General features: G+C 45.2%; 2 protein-coding genes across 4 annotated transcripts; one reads left to right on the top strand and one right to left on the bottom strand.

Annotated features, from left to right (window-relative positions):
• The first annotated feature begins 4832 nt into the window (after nucleotides 1-4832).
• On the top strand, nucleotides 4833-16543 carry hspa12b (heat shock protein 12B). Of its 2 annotated transcripts, XM_040181116.2 has the most exons (15): nucleotides 4833-5041; nucleotides 5171-5254; nucleotides 6442-6505; nucleotides 6958-7040; nucleotides 7396-7520; nucleotides 7607-7793; nucleotides 8045-8149; nucleotides 8396-8512; nucleotides 9527-9704; nucleotides 12577-12663; nucleotides 13444-13548; nucleotides 13616-13874; nucleotides 14035-14138; nucleotides 14232-14422; nucleotides 14505-16543. In XM_040181116.2, exons 3-15 carry the CDS (start codon nucleotides 6460-6462, stop codon nucleotides 14976-14978), a joined length of 2061 nt encoding a protein of 686 aa, XP_040037050.2. In that variant the 5' UTR covers nucleotides 4833-5041; nucleotides 5171-5254; nucleotides 6442-6459; the 3' UTR covers nucleotides 14979-16543. The 2 variants fall into 2 exon arrangements, with proteins under 2 accessions (XP_040037050.2, XP_040037051.2); XM_040181117.2 differs by having other exon boundaries at nucleotides 4904-5254.
• Nucleotides 15986-21297, bottom strand: cct7 (chaperonin containing TCP1, subunit 7 (eta)). Of its 2 annotated transcripts, XM_040181118.2 has the most exons (12): nucleotides 21077-21297; nucleotides 19868-19951; nucleotides 19683-19752; nucleotides 19480-19586; nucleotides 19172-19350; nucleotides 18848-19019; nucleotides 18551-18715; nucleotides 18241-18429; nucleotides 17861-17958; nucleotides 17647-17779; nucleotides 16978-17184; nucleotides 15986-16843 (listed from the first exon to the last, which is right to left on the bottom strand). In XM_040181118.2, exons 1-12 carry the CDS (start codon nucleotides 21080-21082, stop codon nucleotides 16616-16618), a joined length of 1638 nt encoding a protein of 545 aa, XP_040037052.1. In that variant the 5' UTR covers nucleotides 21083-21297; the 3' UTR covers nucleotides 15986-16615. The 2 variants fall into 2 exon arrangements, with proteins under 2 accessions (XP_040037052.1, XP_077962587.1); XM_078106461.1 differs by having other exon boundaries at nucleotides 19480-19752; nucleotides 21077-21173.
• Between the last annotated feature and the right edge of the window lie 1369 nt (nucleotides 21298-22666).

Below are 22666 nucleotides of genomic sequence, written 5' to 3'. Positions count from 1 at the left end.
ATTTATATTTGTCAAGTCAAAAGAAGCACATGCCTGCTTTTGATCATGTTCAAAACCTGGAGTCACAATTTAAAAGCAACGCTATTTGCAAGTAGTAAGTAATTACAAAACAGAACCAATAGTCTAAGGCCAGTGGACTTCTGGTGTATGCTGATATATATTTTCTTATATTGGGACATTATTGTGTAGAAAATAATGAGTCACAAAAATATTGATAACTGACACTTTCAAAGAATTTATTTTTAGATGGCAAGAATCTTTGACATCATCTTAAGAAATGCAGGTAAGTATCGGTAAACAACCCTTTGCTCACTGGGCATTCGTATGGTGTTTCAGAAAAAAACGCTCAGCTCTGTGACACAATGATACATGGTAAGTACAACTTGTCAAAAAATGTAAATCCCTTATGTCTACAATAGTACCTTCATGAGCAATATAATTTATTCACAAAAAAATAGTATCAATGCATACACTATCTAACCAATCCAAACACCTTGTAACCTGAGAGGATTTTGTTGTAATGACTTCAAAACCTTTAAACTATTTGCCCAAGGCTAAAAGCTCTACTCCACCCATTTCCACAATGTAGCTCTAGAGAGCTGACAGTGTTTTAGTAATGACAGAGTTTATCCAGAGTTGGATAAACTGTTTGACATAAATAACACAATGACAGTGACGTGTATGTCGGTGTACGCAGAGAGACTTACTTTATCTTACATAGACTTGTTGGAAAAGCAACATTTTACAACCCATTTTGAAAACTGTAGTTTATTGAAAACACTAGTAAACCGTACATTTAGTCATTCTTCAGTTGTACTCTCAAAATAGCCATCGACTTATTTGCAGCACCCACGGATAATTGAGGTCGCATACTTCATTAGCCTTTTGGCACCTTTGGCTAGTTCTCTAAGGCTTAACTACCACAACTAAATCAAGCATCCATAGCTGATTGGTGCTACATTTTCATTACAGCTGTGGATCAATCCATGTGCCCTTGTGAAAGCTAAACAAGGGGGGGGGGGTCCCAGTCAGCAGTAAATTAAAAGGGTGCATTACTCTAACAGCACAGTGGAGGGCGACTCTAACACTAAACAGGGTTTTACAATCCACATGTTTGTCCTCTGGAAAAGCCCGTAGTGGAGTGGAGTGGAATGATGAATAAAGTACAATACTGGGTTTCAGACACACGCAAGTTTTCAAAAATCACCAAATTAGGCTCTGTGTCATGCACAGTTTTAATATTAATGACCGGACAGTTGAATAAAAACAAATAACTATTCTGTATAGTCTTCCTTGAATCTTGCACCACAGCACTGCTGTGTAGTTAACGTTCAGGAAAGCTCCACTTGACCTTAGATTGTCACTGTGACAGATTTATAGCTCGCTGGATTATCTCTGCATTGTCAACGCTGGATGCCAGATGCATGCTTGCGCATATGCGAGCGGTAGACGGGTACATTAAATTAGGAACACCAAATGTCCTTCAGAATGTCACCTCAACTCATCTACTCTAACCTGTAATACTTTTCTTTGGGAAACTCATAAAGGGCTGCAGGAATGTATAGTTTCCTTGCACACACACACACACACACACACACACACACACACACACACACACACACACACACGCACACACAGCACATCACACATATGCACGACCAAACTGCATCCACAAACGTGGACGACACTAGCAGAATATCTCTCTCTTTCAGCTCTGATCACACATAAAAATGGCAGTTAGAGTGAGAAATTGTTTGATGTGAGACGACTCCTGTAGCAGATTTAATACACTGCACGCAACCGCGTGCAGTGTATTGAAGTGTATTCCTTCCCCCCACCGCTCTTCTTTCTCTCGTCTGTTATACATTTAACCCTCAGTGTATTCGCTAATGAATAATAAATCATAAATTCCCTTCCTGTACCTCTCTCTGCCCCCTTGCTCCCTCTCTCTCCCTCCCTCTCTCTCTCTCTCTCTCTTTTTCTTACACCACAGCTCAGACTTGATGTCAGAGGGCACTCATGTTAAAAGTGTGTGTGTGTATTATGTGTGTGAGTTTGTATCTGCTACCCCAGCCTTTCCTGTGGCCCCTCCACAGGTTTCTCCGTTGAGTTTGTCCAATGCCACTTGCAAGGACACATACATGCACTGGAACATATGACACACCCTTCCATGCACTTGAGCTGCAAGCGTCCCGTTAGCACGCACTCATAGGGGCAATATTGCCTATTTTATTTTCTGCAGAGCTCAGTATTCCTGCATGCACTAATGCCTCTAGTCTGCTGTCTCTCTCCATCAAGCAACAGGCCTTAGGATTTAACAAGGACTTTGCTGAACATCTGTGAAAAAACCTTTAAGGAAACAATAAGTCACTAAGAACATGCAAATATTTCTGCCCCCCATGCCCCCTCTCCCCTTCAGTGGGTCTGCTGTGTGTTGTACAACCAACATTCAGACTCCAGGCCCCACTGGTGTTTTTATGTGTTTGCCTCGAAAAATTGTTCAAAAGTGCATGCAGGATTTGTGCACAACGGTTTGTTTTACAAGAGGTAATTATTACGACTTTTTTCCCCATAACGCGGGCGCAGGTTGAGTAATGCCGCATATTCATGCCATGCCTTCATTAAAGAATTATATTTTTCTAAATGGCCTGATAATGTGCAGAGCATTTGTCACTTGAACTTAAACAGTCTAGTTTGATAAGGATATTAGTACTGGTCTAGTCCCCGTATGATACATATGAGGCTAGAGCTAGTTAGCTTAGCATAGGGTAAAGAAGAAACAGTGGGAAGTCGTTGGTCTCCAGCGGCTGGCTCAAAAAAGACCAGTATCATGGACCCCGAAAATGTCATTAAAAAACAACATTACAATTTTATGTTAAAGGACTAGTTTTACATTTGACTATGAGTATAGGCATTTTTGCTGAGACTAACATCTGAGACATGCAAGATTAATTTCCCCCACATGTCTGCAGGTAAACATGAGGCTTCAACCAGCAGCTTAGCACACATGTTCAGTGTGTTATTAGTGGCCTTAAGAGGTGCTGGCAGGTGGATTTTTATTTATCTTGTGAGCAAAGCAATGCTGGTGGTTCCTTACAGTTACAATAAACAGTTAGCTGGATGCCGCCTATAGCTAGTGTTCCCAATTTAACCTGTAACCTTTCCTGAAAAGTCAAGTTAACATTGATAAACCTTTGTTTTAATTGATATTGTGTTAAGCTATTAACAAGATCAGCTCATCTGCCATTACGAAAATAAAGTAATGTTATTTGAATGAACGCTATCTAGAGGGTGAGTAGCAGGTCATCGTATTGTAGATGAGATTTGGGTCTATTTTGAGCACCAAGAGGAAGAACAATATCTGAGTGTGTGTGTGTGTATTTGCATGCATTCTTGCATGTGTGTGTTATGGGTGTATTCCCGGGGCTCGAGGACTTCCAGGGTCCCAGAGATAATGTGGGATTCATGAGAGGAATGCCGCACAGGGGTGTCTTCCTGTCACCTGACTCCATCACTTCCTGTGTTGGGCTTCCTGCGTCCGGACCTCCAAGGAGGGAAGGGTGAGGCTGCACCTAGACCTTGAGAGTCTCAGACGTGATGGAGAGATTGACACGGCGGCCCCGTTGGTGGGTTTAAACCCGTAGTTTAAGCAGGTCTAGGAGTACAGTACGTGTCAATTAAACTTAACAAAAGCCCAGGGTTGAAAGCATAACTTGTTGAAATACTGCCACCTGACTGCTAATTTGACTCATTGATAATTAACTGGAGCAATTTCATACAGGCAAACTAAATGCTAACCACAAGGAAAGTTGCGAAAGAGAAAAGAGTGAAGAATGGTCAATAAAACATGGACGGGACAGATGTAAAACAATAGAAGAGGCAATAAAGCAGGCGGAGAAATAGTGGTGATGGCAGGATCCATATGGGGCCTCTTAGTTTTTGGGAGACATGCCAGGTAATGGCTTCCAGACACACAACCACACACACACACACACACACACACACACACACACACACACACTAATTTGATTTGGAAATCTGACGGCGTAAGGAGACTGAGTGGATGTGTATGTATATGTACCAAAGGCCTTTTTTTCAAATACTCAAGAGGTCTGGGCTTCCTTTGCCCAGTGGGAATGGGGCCAGCAGGTTTCAGTGTGTCTGTGTGTGTGTGTGTGTGTGTGTGTGTGTGTGTGTGTGTGTGTGTGTGTGTGTGTGTGTGTGTGTGTGCGTGTGCATGTGTGTGTGCGTGTGTGTGTGTGTGAGAGTCTGGGGGTTAATGTGTGCTTTCAATCACAGCTCTAGTGGGGAGAAATCAGATCCCTGCAGGATTGATGTGGACCTCAAGGTCCACACGTACACGTCTGAAAAACACACACACACACGCACACAAAGCACAGGCAGATGCCTAGGTGTAATGGGTAAGACAGCAGCAAACGCATTACATAGTTTGAATATCAAACTGATTGTGGTGCGTGCAACTATCAGACATGAGGGTGATACCGATCTTTGCATTAAAAAAAATCCTAATTTGTTCAATGTTGACAAAACACACCTGTACGCTTCCTGCTTTTGTCTGCAAAGTTAGAAAGTTGTACATAGAGGTTATGAAAAGGTTAACAGGGCAGACAAAGACAAAGAATGTAAGGAGGCGGAGAAATGATTAAAACAAAGCGAGAGTATGTGAGGAGATGAAAAGGTAAGCAAAGAGGAGGACAGGAAGAGATAATTAAACAGAGGAAGGCTGTATGGAGGAGTGGGAGGGGATGCAGAGGACAAGATGACTTAATGCACCGCTTGCTATGGAATACTCCCCCCTCAGTCTCCAACACATACAGACACACCACAATTTCCCTGTGAGGTAAATCCCCCAGCATTCCACTTATATGCTCTGTCACAGCCCTCCCACTCTTCCAAATTGTGTGTGTGTGCGTGCGTGTGTGTGTGTGTGTGTGGGTCACCACTCTTCTCTGACATTCCTGGGTAGAGCCAAGAGGCAGCAAGTTCAGCTGCAGAGAGTCAGAACTACAAATCCAACTCAGTAGGGAAAGTTCTACTTTTCTATTTTTTTCTGATTTTCAAAAGTTTCACAAGGGATTCCCAGAGAAGCATCCTATCCAGTTCCAGTTTTCCTCATGCTCTTCTTCTCCATCTGCCTCCCTTGCTCCAGACCGCGGACACTTGTGCCGGGGAACACTTTTAGAGAGGTAAAAACCGAACAAGGACGTGGAGTTGCAACAGCACACACAAAGAGGTGAGTAAAGATTTAAAGCACTTCTAATTGTTGATTGCCACTAGTTCCTGTGGCGCTTCGATTTGGACGAACGCATTCATCAGAAACGCCCAATGCCTGATCTCTGTTAAGGTTTTTGTTTCATTGGTAAACAACAAACTGTCATGTTTGTATTGTTTGCATTCCTGGCTGTGTTAGGAACTGTCAAAGCTGCATGACGATGGGCACTAAAAGCCCGACTTGCCAGTCAAGCTGCCCTATACTTAACAGTCTGAGAGCTCTATAGATAATGGGGCATAAAAGTTGAGGGTGTTGCACAATCTATCCCTAATGCATCGTCTCGGGGCAGCCCGAGCTGCTTGTTTTGCTGATCCCCTGCGAACTCTGAGTCGTGTGTCTGAGAAAGAGAGAAGAACATAAGAAAAAGGGGCAAGGGGCAAACGGAGGGGGGGGAAAGTATGTGCAAGAGAGTTGAAGCAGAGGAGAGATGTGGAGTTTCAACCTCCGGTTTTATCATCAAACAGCAATCACTGGTTTCCCTTCACTGCGAAGAAAATACAGTGACGCACAAATGCACAACAGTGCATTCAAATGTTTTTGGGCACATGCCTGAATTAAAACAGATGTGGATGTATGCAAAAAAAACCTCACACTGTACTTCTCTCTCACTTTCTCAATCACACACTTACAGAACGGGATTCAAACAAACACAGCTTTGTTTCATTAGACTCTATTTAGTTTGCTTTTGGCTCAGATCACACACACGCACACAAGCCAATGTAAACCAGCACACACAAAGTAAATGCATGTGCTGGGGGAAATACAGCCGACATGGAGACCACTTAAAAAAACGTTTCTTTTACTTTTACAGGATCCGTTGTTTGTTTAACCCAGTCCAAAAGATAGCTCATATAACCTCGATAGATTTAGTATTTGGCAAACGCTCAAAACTGAAGACCGGAAATCTTCCTCTGGTTTCTGAGAACTCAAATAGCTGCAAACTTGAATTTCAAGTGTACTTTGAAAGATGGTGTGCGGGTGTCTTCTTCCCTTCCCCTTCCTAGCTGTGGAATATCCCTGCTGTGTCCAGATTGCTCTCTCTCTCTCTATCTCGTGCATTGTATTTGTTTTAGGCAATTTTATTTGGAGGCCATAAATCCTACATCACTCCGTTTGCAACATCTCGGTTTTGTTGTGTTTCTCCACAGACCCTGGCTCCTATAAAGATGGCTGACATGTTGCAGCCAGACTCCAGCAGCCTGCAGTTACCCGGTAGGAGATATTCACATGCCAGGTTGCTATGGCAGCTTGGCCAAAATGGTTATCTTCTGAAAGTATGAACGCGGCAACCTCCATCTCCCACTTGGGAAAATTACTCTAATCAGATTCCGGTCATTCCAGTTAAGTGAAAAACATTCACTTTGACATTTACTGTAACGTTTCAGGTCAGGGGAAATAACGCTCCGTCTGCATGCAGGCAGCAGCAGTTGATGGCAGTCCAATAATGGCTCTTTCCTTGTGATAAGAGAGGGGCTGCATACCTCTCCTCAAACACACATTTCTTTGGGCTATTCCGTTCATTTGCCAGTGGAGTTTGTGCGGCACTTGTCCCAAAGCTGCATTATGCTGTTATAATGAGATTTCAACAGTAAGCCACCACTGTTTACCCTTACATTTTACCTTACTTTCCTCACCCCTTTTTCTCTTTCTCCGTTCATTCCCAGGGGATCGCTTATCAGCCCCTTCATCGCCTGCCACAGCTAGAAATGACTGCGCCATCACCCCCCTCACCCCCTCACCGTCACCGGTAACTACACACGTTCACCACAGACATTTTCACACACCCAATCCCATATCCACTTAATGTCTTTATATTTAGCTCATAAACATGACCTGCAAACCCACGGCCGCTTTGCACTGTCATTAGTGGTTTGTAATAACACTTACACTCAGAGTTTAAAGTGATTCGTAGACTTAACGTATTCCCCAATATAGACTACAATCTGTGGGAAAGAAATATCTGCATTTCTGCCCCGAAGAAGGAGCAGAGATGAGACGAGAGGAGAGAAGACGAGAGGTTTTAGTCTATCAAACAGGAGAAATAATGAAGAAATATTCTCCTGTCAACGCCGTCTACCCATCACGCAAACTCTCCCTTTCAGATGGTGGAGGTCAAACCCAGGATGTCGCGTCCGTTCTCGGTCGTCGTGGCGATAGACTTTGGGACGACCTCCAGCGGCTACGCGTTCAGCTTCACACAGGACTCAGACGCCATCCACATGATGAAGTGCGAACTTCTGGATTTATTGTCTTCACTTCAATTCCGTTATTTTATTTGCTCCCCGTGACACCTTTTCCTCCCTTCCTTTGCAGGCGCTGGGAGGGTGGCGACCCTGGGGTGGCCAATCAGAAGAGTCCGACTTGTCTGCTGCTGACTCCTGATTTGCGGTTCCACAGTTTTGGGTTTGCGGCCCGGGACTTCTACCACGACCTGGACCCAGAGGAGGCCCGCCTCTGGCTGTACTTCGATAAGTTCAAGATGAAGATCCACAGCACGAGTGTAAGAGAGATCAATAAAAAAAGGCCTATTTGCACCGCACTGCATTGTGGCCAGTATGGGCTGCAGTGTTTTTGGTGCTTTTAACTAAAATCGCAACTAAAAACCTTGATATCTTTCCCTTTACTGCCCACAAGTCCCCAGACCTGTGCTATACGAAATAACTGGAGTATCCACTTTGATGCCTGAAGCATCAGAAACGATGACTTGTCCTTGCTGTAGTGTTTGAGTAGTCGCGGCTTTGTTTCCTGCAGGACCTCACCATGGAGACGGAGCTGGAGGCGGTGAACGGGCGGAGGGTCAGAGCCATCGAGGTTTTTGGTCATGCCCTGCACTTCTTCAGGGAACATGCTCTAAAGGTGCACTTTCAAGCCCCCGTTTGTGATTGCAGTATGGTGCCTCAAGAGGACATGCTTGTTCACTGGATTATATGCGAGTGATGTATTTACATGTGGTTTATATAGTTCATAGGTCAAGGTGTTTATATGACTATAAATGTTTGCTGCTGTGTGGCTCCTGAAGTGTTTTGCTTTGTTTGAAGCTCATAACTTGGGTTCTATTTTGATCGTTTTACCATAGAAAGTGTTTCATTGATCCGGTTTTAGGAGGTGAAGGACCAGTCGTCATCCGTGCTGGAGGGAGAAGATGTCCGATGGGTACTCACCGTACCCGCTGTGTGGAGACAACCGGCCAAACAGTTCATGAGAGAGGCCGCGTACCTGGTAGGAACTCACATGGATGAATCCAAGCATCGGGAAGTGGATATGAAAGAGGCTACAAATATGTTCTGTTCTGACCTTTATTGTTAATTACATTGTTTCATAAAAAGTTAAGAGATACTGTGTCAACGCAAAAGGCATGAGATAGAGGGTGTGTGATTACTATTCCCATGGAGGATCACTTACTATATACACACACAGACTCATAACGCTGCATATCTGACTCCATCCTCCTCATATACATAACACACACTATAATGTACAAGTCACAATGACTTGTAGGAAGTGTGCGTACATGGACAGGAATGCCGGTGGTTCTCTCACAATATACGTCCATGAGAATGGTCCTGTGTGTGCGTGTGTGTGTGTGTGTGTGTGTGTGAGAGAGAGAGTGAATATGTACTTTTACATTACAAATGCAATAGTCCATGGGAAAGACTGTGCAGCGTTTACCTTTTAATGACATGCTCATTCTTGTTTTCTTTCTGTTCAATTTTTCAAACTATCTCACACACTCTGGTTTTCTCCCCTTCATCTGCCCTTCACTCACCCAGGTACATACATAAACAGTCTGATGCAAACGCACTGCCATAAAGGCACACACACACCCCGCGCTGGCTCCCAGCTTGAGGCCGTCGGGGTGTGTGTGCTTCCTGCTGGTGATGAGGTCATCACAAGTGAACAATGAGGGAGACCGGCATACAAACACAGGAAGTGGTGTCCAGACCCCCGCCCTGCACGCACGCACACACACACACATCATTCCAGCCACTCAACTTTACACCTAATACATCAAGACCGTGCTCATGTATAAATTCTCCTCTGCTAATGATGCTTAGGATGTGTATATACACACCACAGCAGTATCTACATGCATGTCAGAAAGCATGATGGATGTTTTTGAGGGTGGCCTTTGTCCAGTGCCGCCATGTCTAACGTTCCCTTTTTCAGCCCCTTTGGTATCTCAAAGTGACCTTCAATGTTTCTCACCCTCTCTGTCTGTCTTGTGTCCTCCAGGCTGGTCTGGTGTCCCGCGACTGTCCTGAGCAGCTCCTCATCGCACTGGAGCCCGAAGCTGCGTCCATCTACTGCCGTAAGCTCCGCCTCCACCAGGTGCTCGACCTGAGCTTGCAGCCGATCGCGAATGGCTTTGATCTGGAAGGGTCGCGGCCCTTTGACTCCAGCTTCAGACAAGGTAGTGAAGAGAGAATGTGTGTTTCTGTGTGTATACTTATACTTTATGTGTGTGTGTGTGTGTGTGTGTTTTGTAGACGTGTCATGAGCATAAGCATGAAACCACAATGTGTTCCTGGAAATGGATTGTGGTTTCATACAAAGGAGCGGCTCGTTTGTTTGTGTGTGAGATCTGACAACATATACTACTTGTGGCTTTTCCTCAGATGACCTGGTTATTTTCCGGATTGTGCAGATTATTCTATTTCTAATATGTGGTTGGTGTTAGTGTGGCTTTTCAATGAAATATTGCAAAGATATTTTTGGGACATCAAGGCTGATTCGCTGCATAGACGATGCATGTGAGAGCAGAGTATTGGCCATTGGAACTCTTCTGCGTCAATCATCAAAGACGAGAAGCCGAGCTTCAAAATATCTGGTTCTTTGATGAAAAGTCCAAAGCGGGAACATGTGCGCATAAATATACGAGGAGAGAACTTAACTGTGATTCAAGCTGTAAATACAACACTGGCTTGTTATCACCACATAAGATTGATTTGGCCAACGTGTATGCAGAAAGTTCCTCTATGTACACACCCAGAATATACAACGCAAAATCAGCATTTGAAGTGGGGTTTTTCGCTATCCAAATAATGTAAGTCCCGCCCCATTTAGCTCTAAGTGCTCCACTGTGTGTTACCTATCAGTCATTTGGTTCTAGGCTTTGCATGCAGAGGGTTTGTCGGTGCTTTTTCGTTGTGCACAAAAAAGTCTTCTGTTGAGTCTGAAAAGCTCCCTGATAAAAAGCAGTGAGAGTAAACTTAAAACCAGAAAACTAAACCCTCCATAGAGGTAAGAGGAACCTGCCTCTGTAGGATTTGGTTACAAGCGACTTCTTTTACATTACAGCAGATTTAGAAATGTCAAATAGCAGCTCCAGTTGAGGGAAACATTTCCAGAACCAGAAACCCTTTGCAACTTTTCAAAAATAGACCATGGACTAAGTGGAAACATGACATTTTGTCACGACTACACTAGAGCTGCAGGGAAAACAGTTGTGTCTGAAGCAGCAACAGGAAAATGCTGCTAATTTGCAGCAAAGGGCAAAGAGGAAGATTGATGCATAATTCAGCGAACAAACACGCGGTCCAAACTCCCCCGCACGGGCCCGCTTACAGACATGCGGTGAACGCCACGCACACAGAGAACACACACACACACACGTACGGCGACACACACTAGGCTCAGGATATTGTAATTGGAACAAGGTGCGGTGAGACTATGATCTCACCCCCTCCCGGTCTGTCATTCTCCCTCTCCTTCACTCGCGTTCATTTCTCTTTCTTTTCCTCCCGTCTGTTAAACATTCCCTCCCCCTCCGACTTTCTACTTGCCAGGTCGCACACTGTGCAAGGACACGGGCAACCGCACAAACAGGCAGACAGTATTTACACACACACACACACATGCACACTTGGCATCACGGTCGTCATGACTTTTACTATCTTTAGCTTCTATTCCAGCTCATTTCGGCTCCAAAGAAGCACACGGGAGTCGTAAACTGTCTCACACACACACACACACACACACACACACACACACACACACACACACACATGCACATGCACTTTCTTTTCTGCTGTTTCATGTCAATGGTTTCCAGACCTGCATTTCATTCATCACCCCCATTGAAAGACACACACACACACACTCACACACACTTACTGACTTACATTACCTCCTCAGGCTTAACCGTAGTGTTTGCTTTCAACACAATGTAGTCGTTGTTGCTCGATAATTGCCTTGTAATAAACACACACACACACAATGACATCAAGCCTCCCCATAACCAAGGCTATGAGTTTGTGTTATTAAAAGCCAGACAGAAGAAATATGACTTTTTTTTCCAATGACCCTCTTTCGCTCCTTTGATATTTGTCCCGTTAAAGGCCGTCATGTCTCATTTCATGGTTTACTTGTGCTCGTATCTGTCAAAGAGGCTTTTAGGTGTTTTGTATTTCTGCCCAATTTGTTTCGGGCGTGTTCTGCTTTCTTTGGCTTCCATCCATGCTGCCAGTTGGGTAAATTACCCTGCGAAGTTATGAGGGCATTTCAAAAATTACTTTTGCAATGAGAAAGCGTCAGGACTTTTTTCGTATTTTCGTATTTTACTTATATACCAAATGCGTCATGACTTATGGAACTTGACTAAAACTCGTAGCATAAACTAACAAATTTATCTTCATTGGGATAAAAATGTATTCTTCTGCTTGAGCCAGAATTTGTTAAGCATCAGTTTAGCGAAAGCTGAACCTATATGTTTTCACAGAAAGACAAGAAATGTTTGAATGCAAGCAGAGCAAGGTGGTGAAAAGGTGACGACGCCTCCTGGGCCCCACAGCTTGAGAGAGTCCATATACATTCTTGTTGAATTGTTTATACTAAGAAAAGAGGGCCCCGCAGCAACATTTCAGGGGTACAAGAACCTCTGCTTGGCCCTCTGGGACCTAGAAATGCTTCCTATGCTGCTGAAGAACTGGAGAACTGCACACCTTTAAAAACGGCTTTGCTGGAAACACATTTTACTTGTGCCACTTGTGTCCTGACTAAAATACTAACAAATTGTAGCACTTAAATTGTACTTATCTATAGCAAATTGTAATTTGGCTTATTTGATGAAATTGCACTTTCTTGTTTCTTGCTCTTCTGAGTTTGCACCCCAATGGACTTATTGTAAGTCCCTTTGGATAAAAGGGTCGGCTAAATGACATGTAATGTAATGTAACTAATGTCTTACTGTGACTTTTTGACCTAATTTAATGACACTATTTCCAACGTGTGTCAAAGCACGTTGTGTAGCTGTGCGTGTTCAGCTTTGTGTTGGCCCGTTGCAGCGAGGGAGCAGCTGAGGCGGTCGAGACACAGCAGGACCTTCCTGGTGGAGAGTGGAACCGGAGAGCTGTGGTCTGAGCTACAGACTGGTAAGAGCTACAGAGTGTGTGTGTGTGTGTGTGTGTGTGTGTGTGTGTGTGTGTGTGTGTGTGTGTGTGCATGCATGCGTGCGTGCATGCGTGCACGTGTGTTTAAGAGGGACAGACAGACCCCACATGTCGGAGATATTGATGGTTTTGACTTTTAACCCCGGCTGGTTGACTTTTGGCAGCAGCCCCCCCCTCCCACTCCCTCATGTCTAATAACCCTCAGTTTCATTTACTGCATTCACATGCGTTCCTCCCTTTTACCCCCTTAGCCAAAACCTTTACACCGTTATGAGAATGAAATCCAAATATTCGAAAGTCTAAATGCTGCAAGAATAAACTAATGCAAGAACATGGTCCTAATAAGATATGTCATTTTTTGTGTTCAGTTTTGCCTGAGATGATAAAATCCTACCCAGGGACAAGTAAACTAGCCCATAATGGGGCCTTTACATACAGTATTTTTCTTTTTGTTGAACCATGACAACTATCTGAAGAGCCACGCGCCCCTCGCTGACTCTTTCTACTCCATTTCCTGTCCACACACACACACACACACACACACACACACACACACACACACACACACACATGAAGGACACTCCCCATCTGCACTTAAGGCTGTGCTGGTTGAATAGTTCAGGGGAGAAAACCAAATACACACACATCTACACATGAAGCAGCATATTACTCCTGCAAATTGGGTTGAGGCGGCATGTTCCTGCAGCTGAGTAAAGTATTTCCTGGCTCTGAGTTGTGCGTGTTTCTGCACTCTTTGTGCAGGTGACAGGTACATTGTTGCAGACTGCGGAGGAGGAACAGTTGACCTGACAGTCCATCAAATCGAGCAGCCGCAGGGAACCCTCAAAGAGCTCTACAAGGCTTCAGGTACAAACATTCACAATCAGCCAGAACACATCAAAGTGCAGGTTTCCAAACGTCCTCTTCCTTCCAGGCGGTCCGCACGGCGCCGTGGGAGTGGACCTGGCCTTCGAAGCCATGCTGTGCCAGATCTTCGGCGAGGACTTCATCCTGAGCTTCAAGGCCAAGCGGCCGGCGGCCTGGGTGGACCTCACCATCGCGTTCGAGGCGAGGAAACGGACGGCGGCGCCGGGCAGGGCCAACGCCCTCAACATCTCCCTGCCCTTCTCCTTCATCGACTTCTACAAGAGACACAAGGGGCAGAGCGTGGAGGCCGCCCTGAGGAGGAGCAAGTGAGCGCCGGCGGCGTGCAATCAAACAACGGATCGATTTTGGTTACGCGGTAACACTGAAGATGCAAACTCTCTCTCGCTCTCTCGTGCGTGTGCGTGTGTGTGTGTGTGTGTGTGTGTGTGTGTGTGTGTGTGTGCGTGCTTGTTGTGCGTGCGTCAGTATGAACATCGTGAAGTGGTCGTCCCAGGGGATGTTGCGGCTGACACAGGAAGCCATGAACGAGCTCTTCCAGCCCACCATTGTCAATATCGTCAAACACATCGGTGAGAAACGCACAAACGCACCTTGACGTAGAGACCACCCCCCCCCCCCCCGAGGGAGAGTGTGCATCGTCAACCTCTCCTCCCCCCTCACAGAGGAGCTAATGGCGAAGCCGGAGGTGCGCGGCGTGCGTTTCCTCTTCCTGGTGGGCGGTTTCGCGGAGTCGCCCATGCTGCAGAGAGCAGTCCAGAGGGCGGTGGGGCGGACGTGTCGCATCATCATCCCCCACGACGTCGGGCTGACCATACTGAAGGGCGCCGTGCTCTTCGGGCTGGATCCCACCGTGGTGGGTGCTCGGGATCGCCTGCTGGTGGCGGAGCAGCTCCTGAACATCTTTTTAACAGCCCCTCTCTCTCTCTCTCTCGCAGGTCAGAGTGCGCCGGTGCCCCCTGATCTACGGCGTCGGCGTCCTGAACCGCTTCGTGGAGGGGCGCCACCCTCGCGACAAGCTCCTCGTCAAGGAGGGCCGCGAGTGGTGCACCGACATCCTCGACCGCTTCGTGTGCGTCGACCAGTCGGTGGCCCTGGGCGAGGTGGTGAGGCGGAGCTACACGCCGGCTCGCCTGGGCCAGCGGAAGATCATCATCAACATCTACTGCAGCTCGGCGGAGGACGTCGCCTACATCACCGACCCCGGGGTCAGGAAGTGCGGGACGATAACTTTGGACCTACCGGAACCGCTCCCAGTGCCGGGGGGAGCGGGAGCAGGAGGGGGGGCGGGCCCAGAGAGGAGAGAGATCAGGGCGACCATGCAGTTCGGAGACACGGAGATCAAAGTCACGGCCGTGGACGTCATGTCTAACCGCTCCGTCCGGGCTTCCATTGACTTCCTGTCCAACTGAGGAGGAGCAGGAAGTAGAGACGAGGATTGGAAAAACACAGGGGGGGGGAAAAAAAAACTGATTCTAGGGATAACTGTAGAGAAAAAAAAGCGGTACTTTGGGGCGTCGGCTTTGCATTCTAAGAAGGAAACTGATATCCTGGTGTGCCGACATTTATGCAACTTTTTTATTCATTACAGTAGTAAAATAAGATTAACTCTGACTTAAAAAAGAAAAAAGCAAAAAAGCAACGAATTATACAAGGATGTGTCACAGCATCATTTCGATCCCATTTCACACTCCATTTACAGATATTGATAGAATCAGGTTGCCTGCAGCCGTTCCCCCCTTGTGAATACGTCCGGGCTCGACCTGGTGGTGAAAAGACTGAACTTCCTACAGGCTGTGGGTCAAACGGCCTATTTAAACTTTGTGTTAAAAACCCTGGGAAGGGACGCGGCATTGTTGCTTATTTCTCATTGAGTACGTCACCATTCTGGTGTAATGTTTGGGACGGTTGATTGTAAATCAGGGTAAGAGCACCATCCGTATAATAAGCTATTTTACCAGATTATACTTTATTATTCACATACAATGGGAGTGGACTTCCTTGCCTTCCTGCTGCATCCTTGTCTTTCTCAGCAGATAGAAGGCTCAGTTATTATGGAGGATGACTCAGTTGTTAATCAACTGAGGAACCAGTTTGATGCATTTAAAATGTAATGATAAAGTACAGCTTTAGGTATTTTGTCTAATTGTGGTCATCATTTTCACACTTTAACAGATGCCGTCATCACATTTAAAGCTTGCCTTTGTTGTAATAAACTGTATTCATGTTAGATTATCAGCCACTGTATCATGCTCACCCAGCCTTGCTTCTCCTGTGCAGGTTGCAAAGTGAGAAGATCAATTCTCATTGTGTAATTAACAGCCTTAATGTATTATTTAACCACAGCAATACTAGGTCAGAAAACTATTCCTACTCCATCCTTCAGCAGATAACACACACACATGGCAACAGTAAAATGTGCGATCTCAGCTGTGAATTTATTGATGACAATGGTCAGATAAATAGGTTTACACAGCCAAAACAATGAATGGTTCAGAACCGCTCAACATCCCAGTGCTCAGTGCTTTACTTCCCATGTTACACGTTCGTTTGTCACATAACAAATTACAGATGACGGAAGAGTCAGAGAAGAGCAAAGTCTAAAGGTACAGGAGTGCGTTTAGTTCAGAACCAAAGGGGGACTAATTCCATTCTTCTTGCATTTCTATTTTATTTCGCCGTAATTCAGCTACACGTGGAAAGATGGAAGGCTCGAAATGTTGACCATACCAAGTGAATGTTTAAGAAAAACACACGCAACATAGAAAAGAAATAAGCCACCTTCGACAAAATCTAAAGAATTGGTCTTGAAATTGACAGATGAACTTCTTATCCCCCCCCCTTTTATCTTTTTCAATCGTTTTGCCAGTTGCAGTGCATCTGTGACTGTTTACAACACCTACCTAGAATTAAAATCCATATGCAGGTCAAACGTGCAGAGTCACATTCAACATGCATCTATGTATAAATGTGACCCAAACAGTATTAAAAAGACATCTGCATTTGGATTTGAATGCCAGTTCAAAATTAGGTTTAGCAGTCGCCCCGCCTAGTGGGCATGGGGTCTCCCGCGGCCTCTGCCCCTGCCACCGCCGGGAGGGCCGTCCATACTGCTGCGTGGGTTCTTGATCGTCTCGTCCACAGACAGGATGAGGCAAGCTGCCTCGGACGCCGCTGTCAGAGCGTTGATTCTCACGATGGAGGGCTCCCACACGCAGGCAGCAAAGTTGTCTGCAATGTCCTCGTTGTTGATGTCCACGCCGTACCACATACCGCCCTGCAGGGAGACGACACATGAAGCATGCATTTAGTTTCCGCCCATTGAAGCCCAACGGAGCGTTCCTATGCTAAGCAGTTTGTTTTAAAGTCCCGAGTGGGACTGGGTGGGTGTGTGCGTTTCATCCTCCGAACCTGTGCATGTTTGGCCCGCAGTTTGTTGAGGATGTTGGTGGCGTCGAAGCCGGCGTTGTCACACAGCTGTCTGGGGATGATCTCCAGGGCCTTTGCGTAGACTCCAATCAGCAGCTGCTGCTTCCCGGGGATGGTTCTGGAATAATCCCGCAGGTACTTGGACAGCTCCATCTCTATGGCTCCTCCCCCCGCGACGATGGAGTCATTCTGGAAATGGGTAAAGAACAGTTAGCCTTTTACCATCAGTTCGCCCGGATGGGCAGACAAATCAAAACGTGTCAAACGGTCCTTTTATATGACAGACACTTTGTAGAAGGTGTATTTGGTAACATTAACAACGGCTTTGTTCCATAAAGTGTGACAGTAGACGGCGAGATAGCATGAGCAATACCAGGACTTCCACTGAGTGGAATAAAGCCATCATTTAGGTTATTAAATACTACTGTGGTGCTATACAAAATCTGATTCTAATTTTAGGGAAGATTAAGTAATTAAAAATAAACCAGACTGAACAACCTGAAGTCACTCTGATTTTGCTTTTTTGTGAGCCCTCAATCATAGAACATGCAGACGAATCAATGGACTGAACAGCAGCACAATGCAGTTAATAAATACGAACTAATCAAATACGGCTACATGCTGGGAGTTACGACCCCTTGGATGACTGACCTTGATGGCTCTGCGTACAATCATGATGGCGTCATGCAGAGATCGCTCAGTCTCCTCCGTGAACTGCTCGGCTCCGCCCCTCAGAATGATAGTGCACGTCTTCGCCTTAGGACAGCCCTTAAAGATGTTATACCTGCCGACAGACGTGGGTGTGAGCCGGTGCAGAGTTCTGGTTCATGCAATGGTCACCTACAAGTTTACGGTGTTATCTTACCTCTCTCCTCCAACCTGGACCTCCTCGAAGACTTCACACTGTCCCAGGACGCTGTCGGTCAGGTTACTCACGGAGGTCTGGATGGAGCCCCCGCAGGCCTGGAGGACACATTACACACAATCAATGTTTCAGTGAATTATAAAAACACACTGGGTGGATTAAACAATAACATACACATTTTTCCCACCACAGAATATAAAATAACTGTACCCGTCAAAATATTACATTTGGCTTTCCTTGTGAATTAACAGATAGACAGCTGAAAGCTAAAACTATGTAAACAAACATTCACTGGAAGTCTGGGAGGTTTTCTAGTCATCTCTTGTCATCTTTAAGAATGCACATGTATGGTTTTAAATATGCGTCTGTCCATTTCATACCATCATGGTCCTCTTCAGATCCTCTTCCTGCACCCTGCCGGCACAGAACAGGTCCCTGTCAGCGAAGTACTGGGTGGCCACGTCGCCGATGGGTAACTTGGACAAAACCACCTTGGCTCCTGACTGGTGGATCTTGTCCAGTTTGTCGTACAGAATGTTCCACTCTGCGTCCACAATGGCCTGGTAATCCTGCATAAAAAAAGGGGGGGGGAAGACAGGTTAAGCTCTATTACAAGAAGCAAGAAGATGAATTTCACAAAATGCCAGGGAGCTTATTCCCATCCTGATGTTCTTGTATGCATCTTCATACCTCCACACAGTTCACGCGGACCTCAGCGTTATCCTTCTCAGCCTTCAGCTCCAGCTCCACATTGAGCAGAGCAATCTTTGGATTATTATAGGTTTTAGGCTGCATCTCAAACCCGGCATAAGAGAAGGTCTTCTTAAATGCAACCCCAGAGACCATATGGGAATCCTGTAAAGATCAAATAAAAGAAAGCGTGACCTGGTGAATTTAAAATTGTAAAGAAGCACAGAACGTTGACCTCATACTGCACATTCAGAGGCAAGTTTCGTTTAAGTGGGAGCAAAAGAAAAACATACAAACCTCAAGGGCTCCTCCCTGGACCTTCTTGATGCCAATCATCTTCAGAGACAGCAGCTCGTCCAGAGACATGACAGCGTCCACCACCATTTTGGAGAAGAACTCCTTTTGGCCGGCAATCAGCTTGGAGTTCAGGGCTGTGGCGGCACACTTCTCCAGCAACTGCCTCTGCTCCCTGAGGGGATGACGCGGTAGATTTAAAAATGCACAACTAGACCAGCTTTTAAAAGCCAAATTTAACTAAAAACCCAAGAATACAACATCACTTTACTGCCAAACCCAAAATGCTGTCTGCCGTGGAAATAACTTTAAGAAGTGAGCGCTTACTGCTTGTCGTCTTTCTTGACAGAGACGGAGATCTCCTTGATCTTGTTGACAGCGAGTTGGGTGGCAGTGCGGAAGGCCCTGATGATGGTCTGGGGGTGGAGACCGTCCTCCACGTACGACTTAAGCTGCTTCAAGAACTCAGCAGCCAGGAGAGTGACGGAGGTGGTGCCGTCCCCGACCTGAGGATGGTAAAACACAGAAGATTATAGAAGACATATTGTACGACGTTTTGACCAGAAGGGAATGGAATCAAAACGACCCGCCAGTTATCACAAACGCCTTGAACGGTAAAAAGAAACCCTGCTCACCTCGGCATCCTGGGAGCGAGCGATGTCCACCAGGGTCTTGGCCGCGGGGTGAACCACATCCAGCAGTTTCAGGATAGTGGCACCATCATTGGAGATTGTGGCCTTACCTGGAAAACACAATCCAATCACAGTTTTGTTGAGGGTGACTTCAAGCCGTGCTCTGCTCTGCTCCTTCTGTCCAAAACCTACACCTCTCTCCTCACCTCTGCTATCCACCATCAGTTTGTCCATCCCCCTGGGCCCAAGGGTGGTCCTGACGGCCTCAGCAATCACCTGGAAAAGACGACCCAACGGCAGCATTTTAACAACTTTAGACAATATTTGCCACACACACAATTTCAGAAAAGATACACAAACAAAACCAAGGGGGATCTTGGTGTTTTCTCACCTGGCAGGCATTGATGTTACTGACGAGCTGGGGAACGCCCTGAGACGAGTCCGTCCCTTCCTTCAGAAGGATAACCTGTGCGGGCTGAATACAGGGATTTGGGGTGAAAGAAGAAGTGGTTAAAAGAGGAAGAGAAACATGCAGTGACAGAGGGTAGAGGAAAGGACAGGGACTAAATGGTATTCTGAAGTAGTTAAGTAGAATACGGGATCACTGCTAGCACACCAGGGCCTTTCTATGAAGATCACACAATACAGAATATATCGGTTTCACAGAAGGAACCTTGACTGGGACAAAGTTCTGTTTTATTAGAAATGTAAAAAATCTGAACTACGTCAGTGTGATTTTATAAAATAATCAAGACTCAAAAATGATCTTGTTCTAATTAAAACTATCCAAAATGAATGTTTGAACGTATAAAGCAACTTAACCCAATGAAGAACGCTGCTCTTATTTTACCAGAAGATCTATAAAATGATTTACTATCATAAAAAACAGCTAAATCCCTCAATATCAAGTCAGTTACTTTACTATCTTAGGCTATAACACGGAAAACAGTTGAGCATCCATAGTGTGGCAGCTCCTGCTGCAGCAAGGTGTGATGCTTTTGTTTCCCCTCAGACACGCTGTGTGACACTGTCAAACGCCGGATGTCTGTTTGCAATCCGCTCACATTACTGCAGCAGGCTCAATGCCATAAAATCCTATTATGTCTGCGAATACACGGTTTTCTGATCAATTGTTAACAACATATAGTAAAAAAGTACCGCTAACAACTCTGGCTAGTCTTTAAAATACTCTGCATCACTCTGTCCCGCGTCCCAAATCTCTGGAAAGATACAAATGCTGAATGACATTTCGAGCAATACAAGAAAGTTAACGCCATTCGGTGAGGTTTTCAGCGTGACAGAGCGGTTACAGATGGGTAGACATCTTTACTACGCAGCTCCTCTTACAAAGAGGCTAGCTAGTTAGCATAGCCGTTAGCATAGTTTACGCCCATTCATGTTGGCTCCCCTGCGAGGCTAACGGGTCGTGCTAAAAATAAGACCGTTTTAAAAATCATTTCCACAAAATGATTGCTTTCAAAGAACGCCGAACGGGAACCGTCTGAGTTGTGAGTGGTCCGGGTGCAAATTCACGCTGATAAACTAAAGGATGGACGTAGATTATACATTTGGGTTCGGGCATGAATGCTAACTCACTCACCATCATCTTTGCAGTTCCTTCGAGAAGCTTTCCGCCGGCGTCCAATCCCACAATGCTTTTCGAATTCAAGAGCTGCTGGGGGTGCGTTCAAGAACGGCGTGCAACGGCAACTACATGATTACTATTTTACACATTCATGCAGCATTCTTTTTTTATTGTCACCAGTCACTCGCGGCATAAAGTTTGAGACTTTGCATACTCCGATTTACACAAAACTGAATGTTTAGAAAGTTTAAATTGCAAACAAATACAATGATCCAGCTGCAGACTGTGGCAGTTAACTTTCATTCAAACATGTACATGTCAATAACAACTACGTAGTTGTTATTGATTTGTGTGTTTACTTCTAGATGGCATCTAGAAGAATCATATTATGAAAAGGATACAGCATCCTTTTTAATAGTTTAACTGTATGTGTATATTATGTTTGTATAATGTCAGAAGCTACCTGGATCTTGAATTTCCCCTATGGGATCAATAAAGTACTTATCTATCTATCTACAGTATCTATTGCTTTTCAAAGGAGATCACACTGAACAAAGACACCATAGAGACAAAATAAGTATAACAGAAAACAAGAAGTGATAAATGTATTAATTAAATACATTAAGTAATAATAATAATCCACAGGTCAGCATTACGCAACCCATTGTTATCATTCACATACAGTAGCAATGTTTGTCCCGGCTGGCGCCACCATCACGCCATAATTTACCACAATGCCATCAGACTCTAATCATAATGATAATGATAATAGCACAAACTACAACGCAGGGCATGTCTTTTATCTTGAAACATGCATTTAAAACCTTGTTGTTTACGTCCATAGAGAAAAGATGTAATTAAATCACTACAAAAAATTAACTTTGCCCTGTTGCAATACAGGGAAAGATTTGTGCTGCTACCCGTTTCTCAGATCGGTGAAAAGACAGCATTGGTTGGGTGTCATCAGCACAGCTGTGGTAAGAGAGGCCATGCAAGTGGACGACAGAGCCGAGACTGTTGGTGTACAGAGAGAATATGAGGGGACCCAGGACATAGCCTTGAGGGACCCCAGTAGTGAGAGGACAAGGTTCAGACACAGATCTTTAGAGAGATACCCGGTAAGTACAGCCGTTGAGTTAGCATGAGAGAAGGGAGAGAGCAGAGCCTGAAAAACCCAGTTCCTGAAGGGAGTAACTATGGATCAGTGTTTCACTGCGTCAAATTCAGTAGGAAGGTCAATAGGAATAAGGACAGAGGAGAGAGGGGCTGCTTTGGCAGTGTTGAGTTGCTCAGAGACAGCAAAGAGGACCGTCTCTGTTGAGTGTGCCTTGAAGCCATACTGGTGAGGCTAAAGAAGGTTATTATGGTTGAGATAGGAGGAGAGTTGATCAAAGATAGCTTGCTCCATAGTTTTGGAAAAAAAAGGAAAGAAGACAGACAGGCCTGTAGTTGTTAACCTGTTTGTGAAGTTAGAGCTGAGGAAGATGGGAAGTGGAATGTATGTGGCAGTTAAGATACTGTTGACTAGTTAAGATAGTAGGATGTAATCTATTTTTTTTAAAGCAAATATTAAATAGATTACCTCTGTTACCTAAATGTTACTAC

Source organism: Gasterosteus aculeatus, chromosome 7 (assembly GCF_964276395.1).
Source record: "Gasterosteus aculeatus chromosome 7, fGasAcu3.hap1.1, whole genome shotgun sequence".
NCBI classification, from domain to species: Eukaryota; Metazoa; Chordata; class Actinopteri; order Perciformes; family Gasterosteidae; genus Gasterosteus; species Gasterosteus aculeatus.
This window is presented reverse-complemented; position numbering and strand designations above follow the sequence as displayed.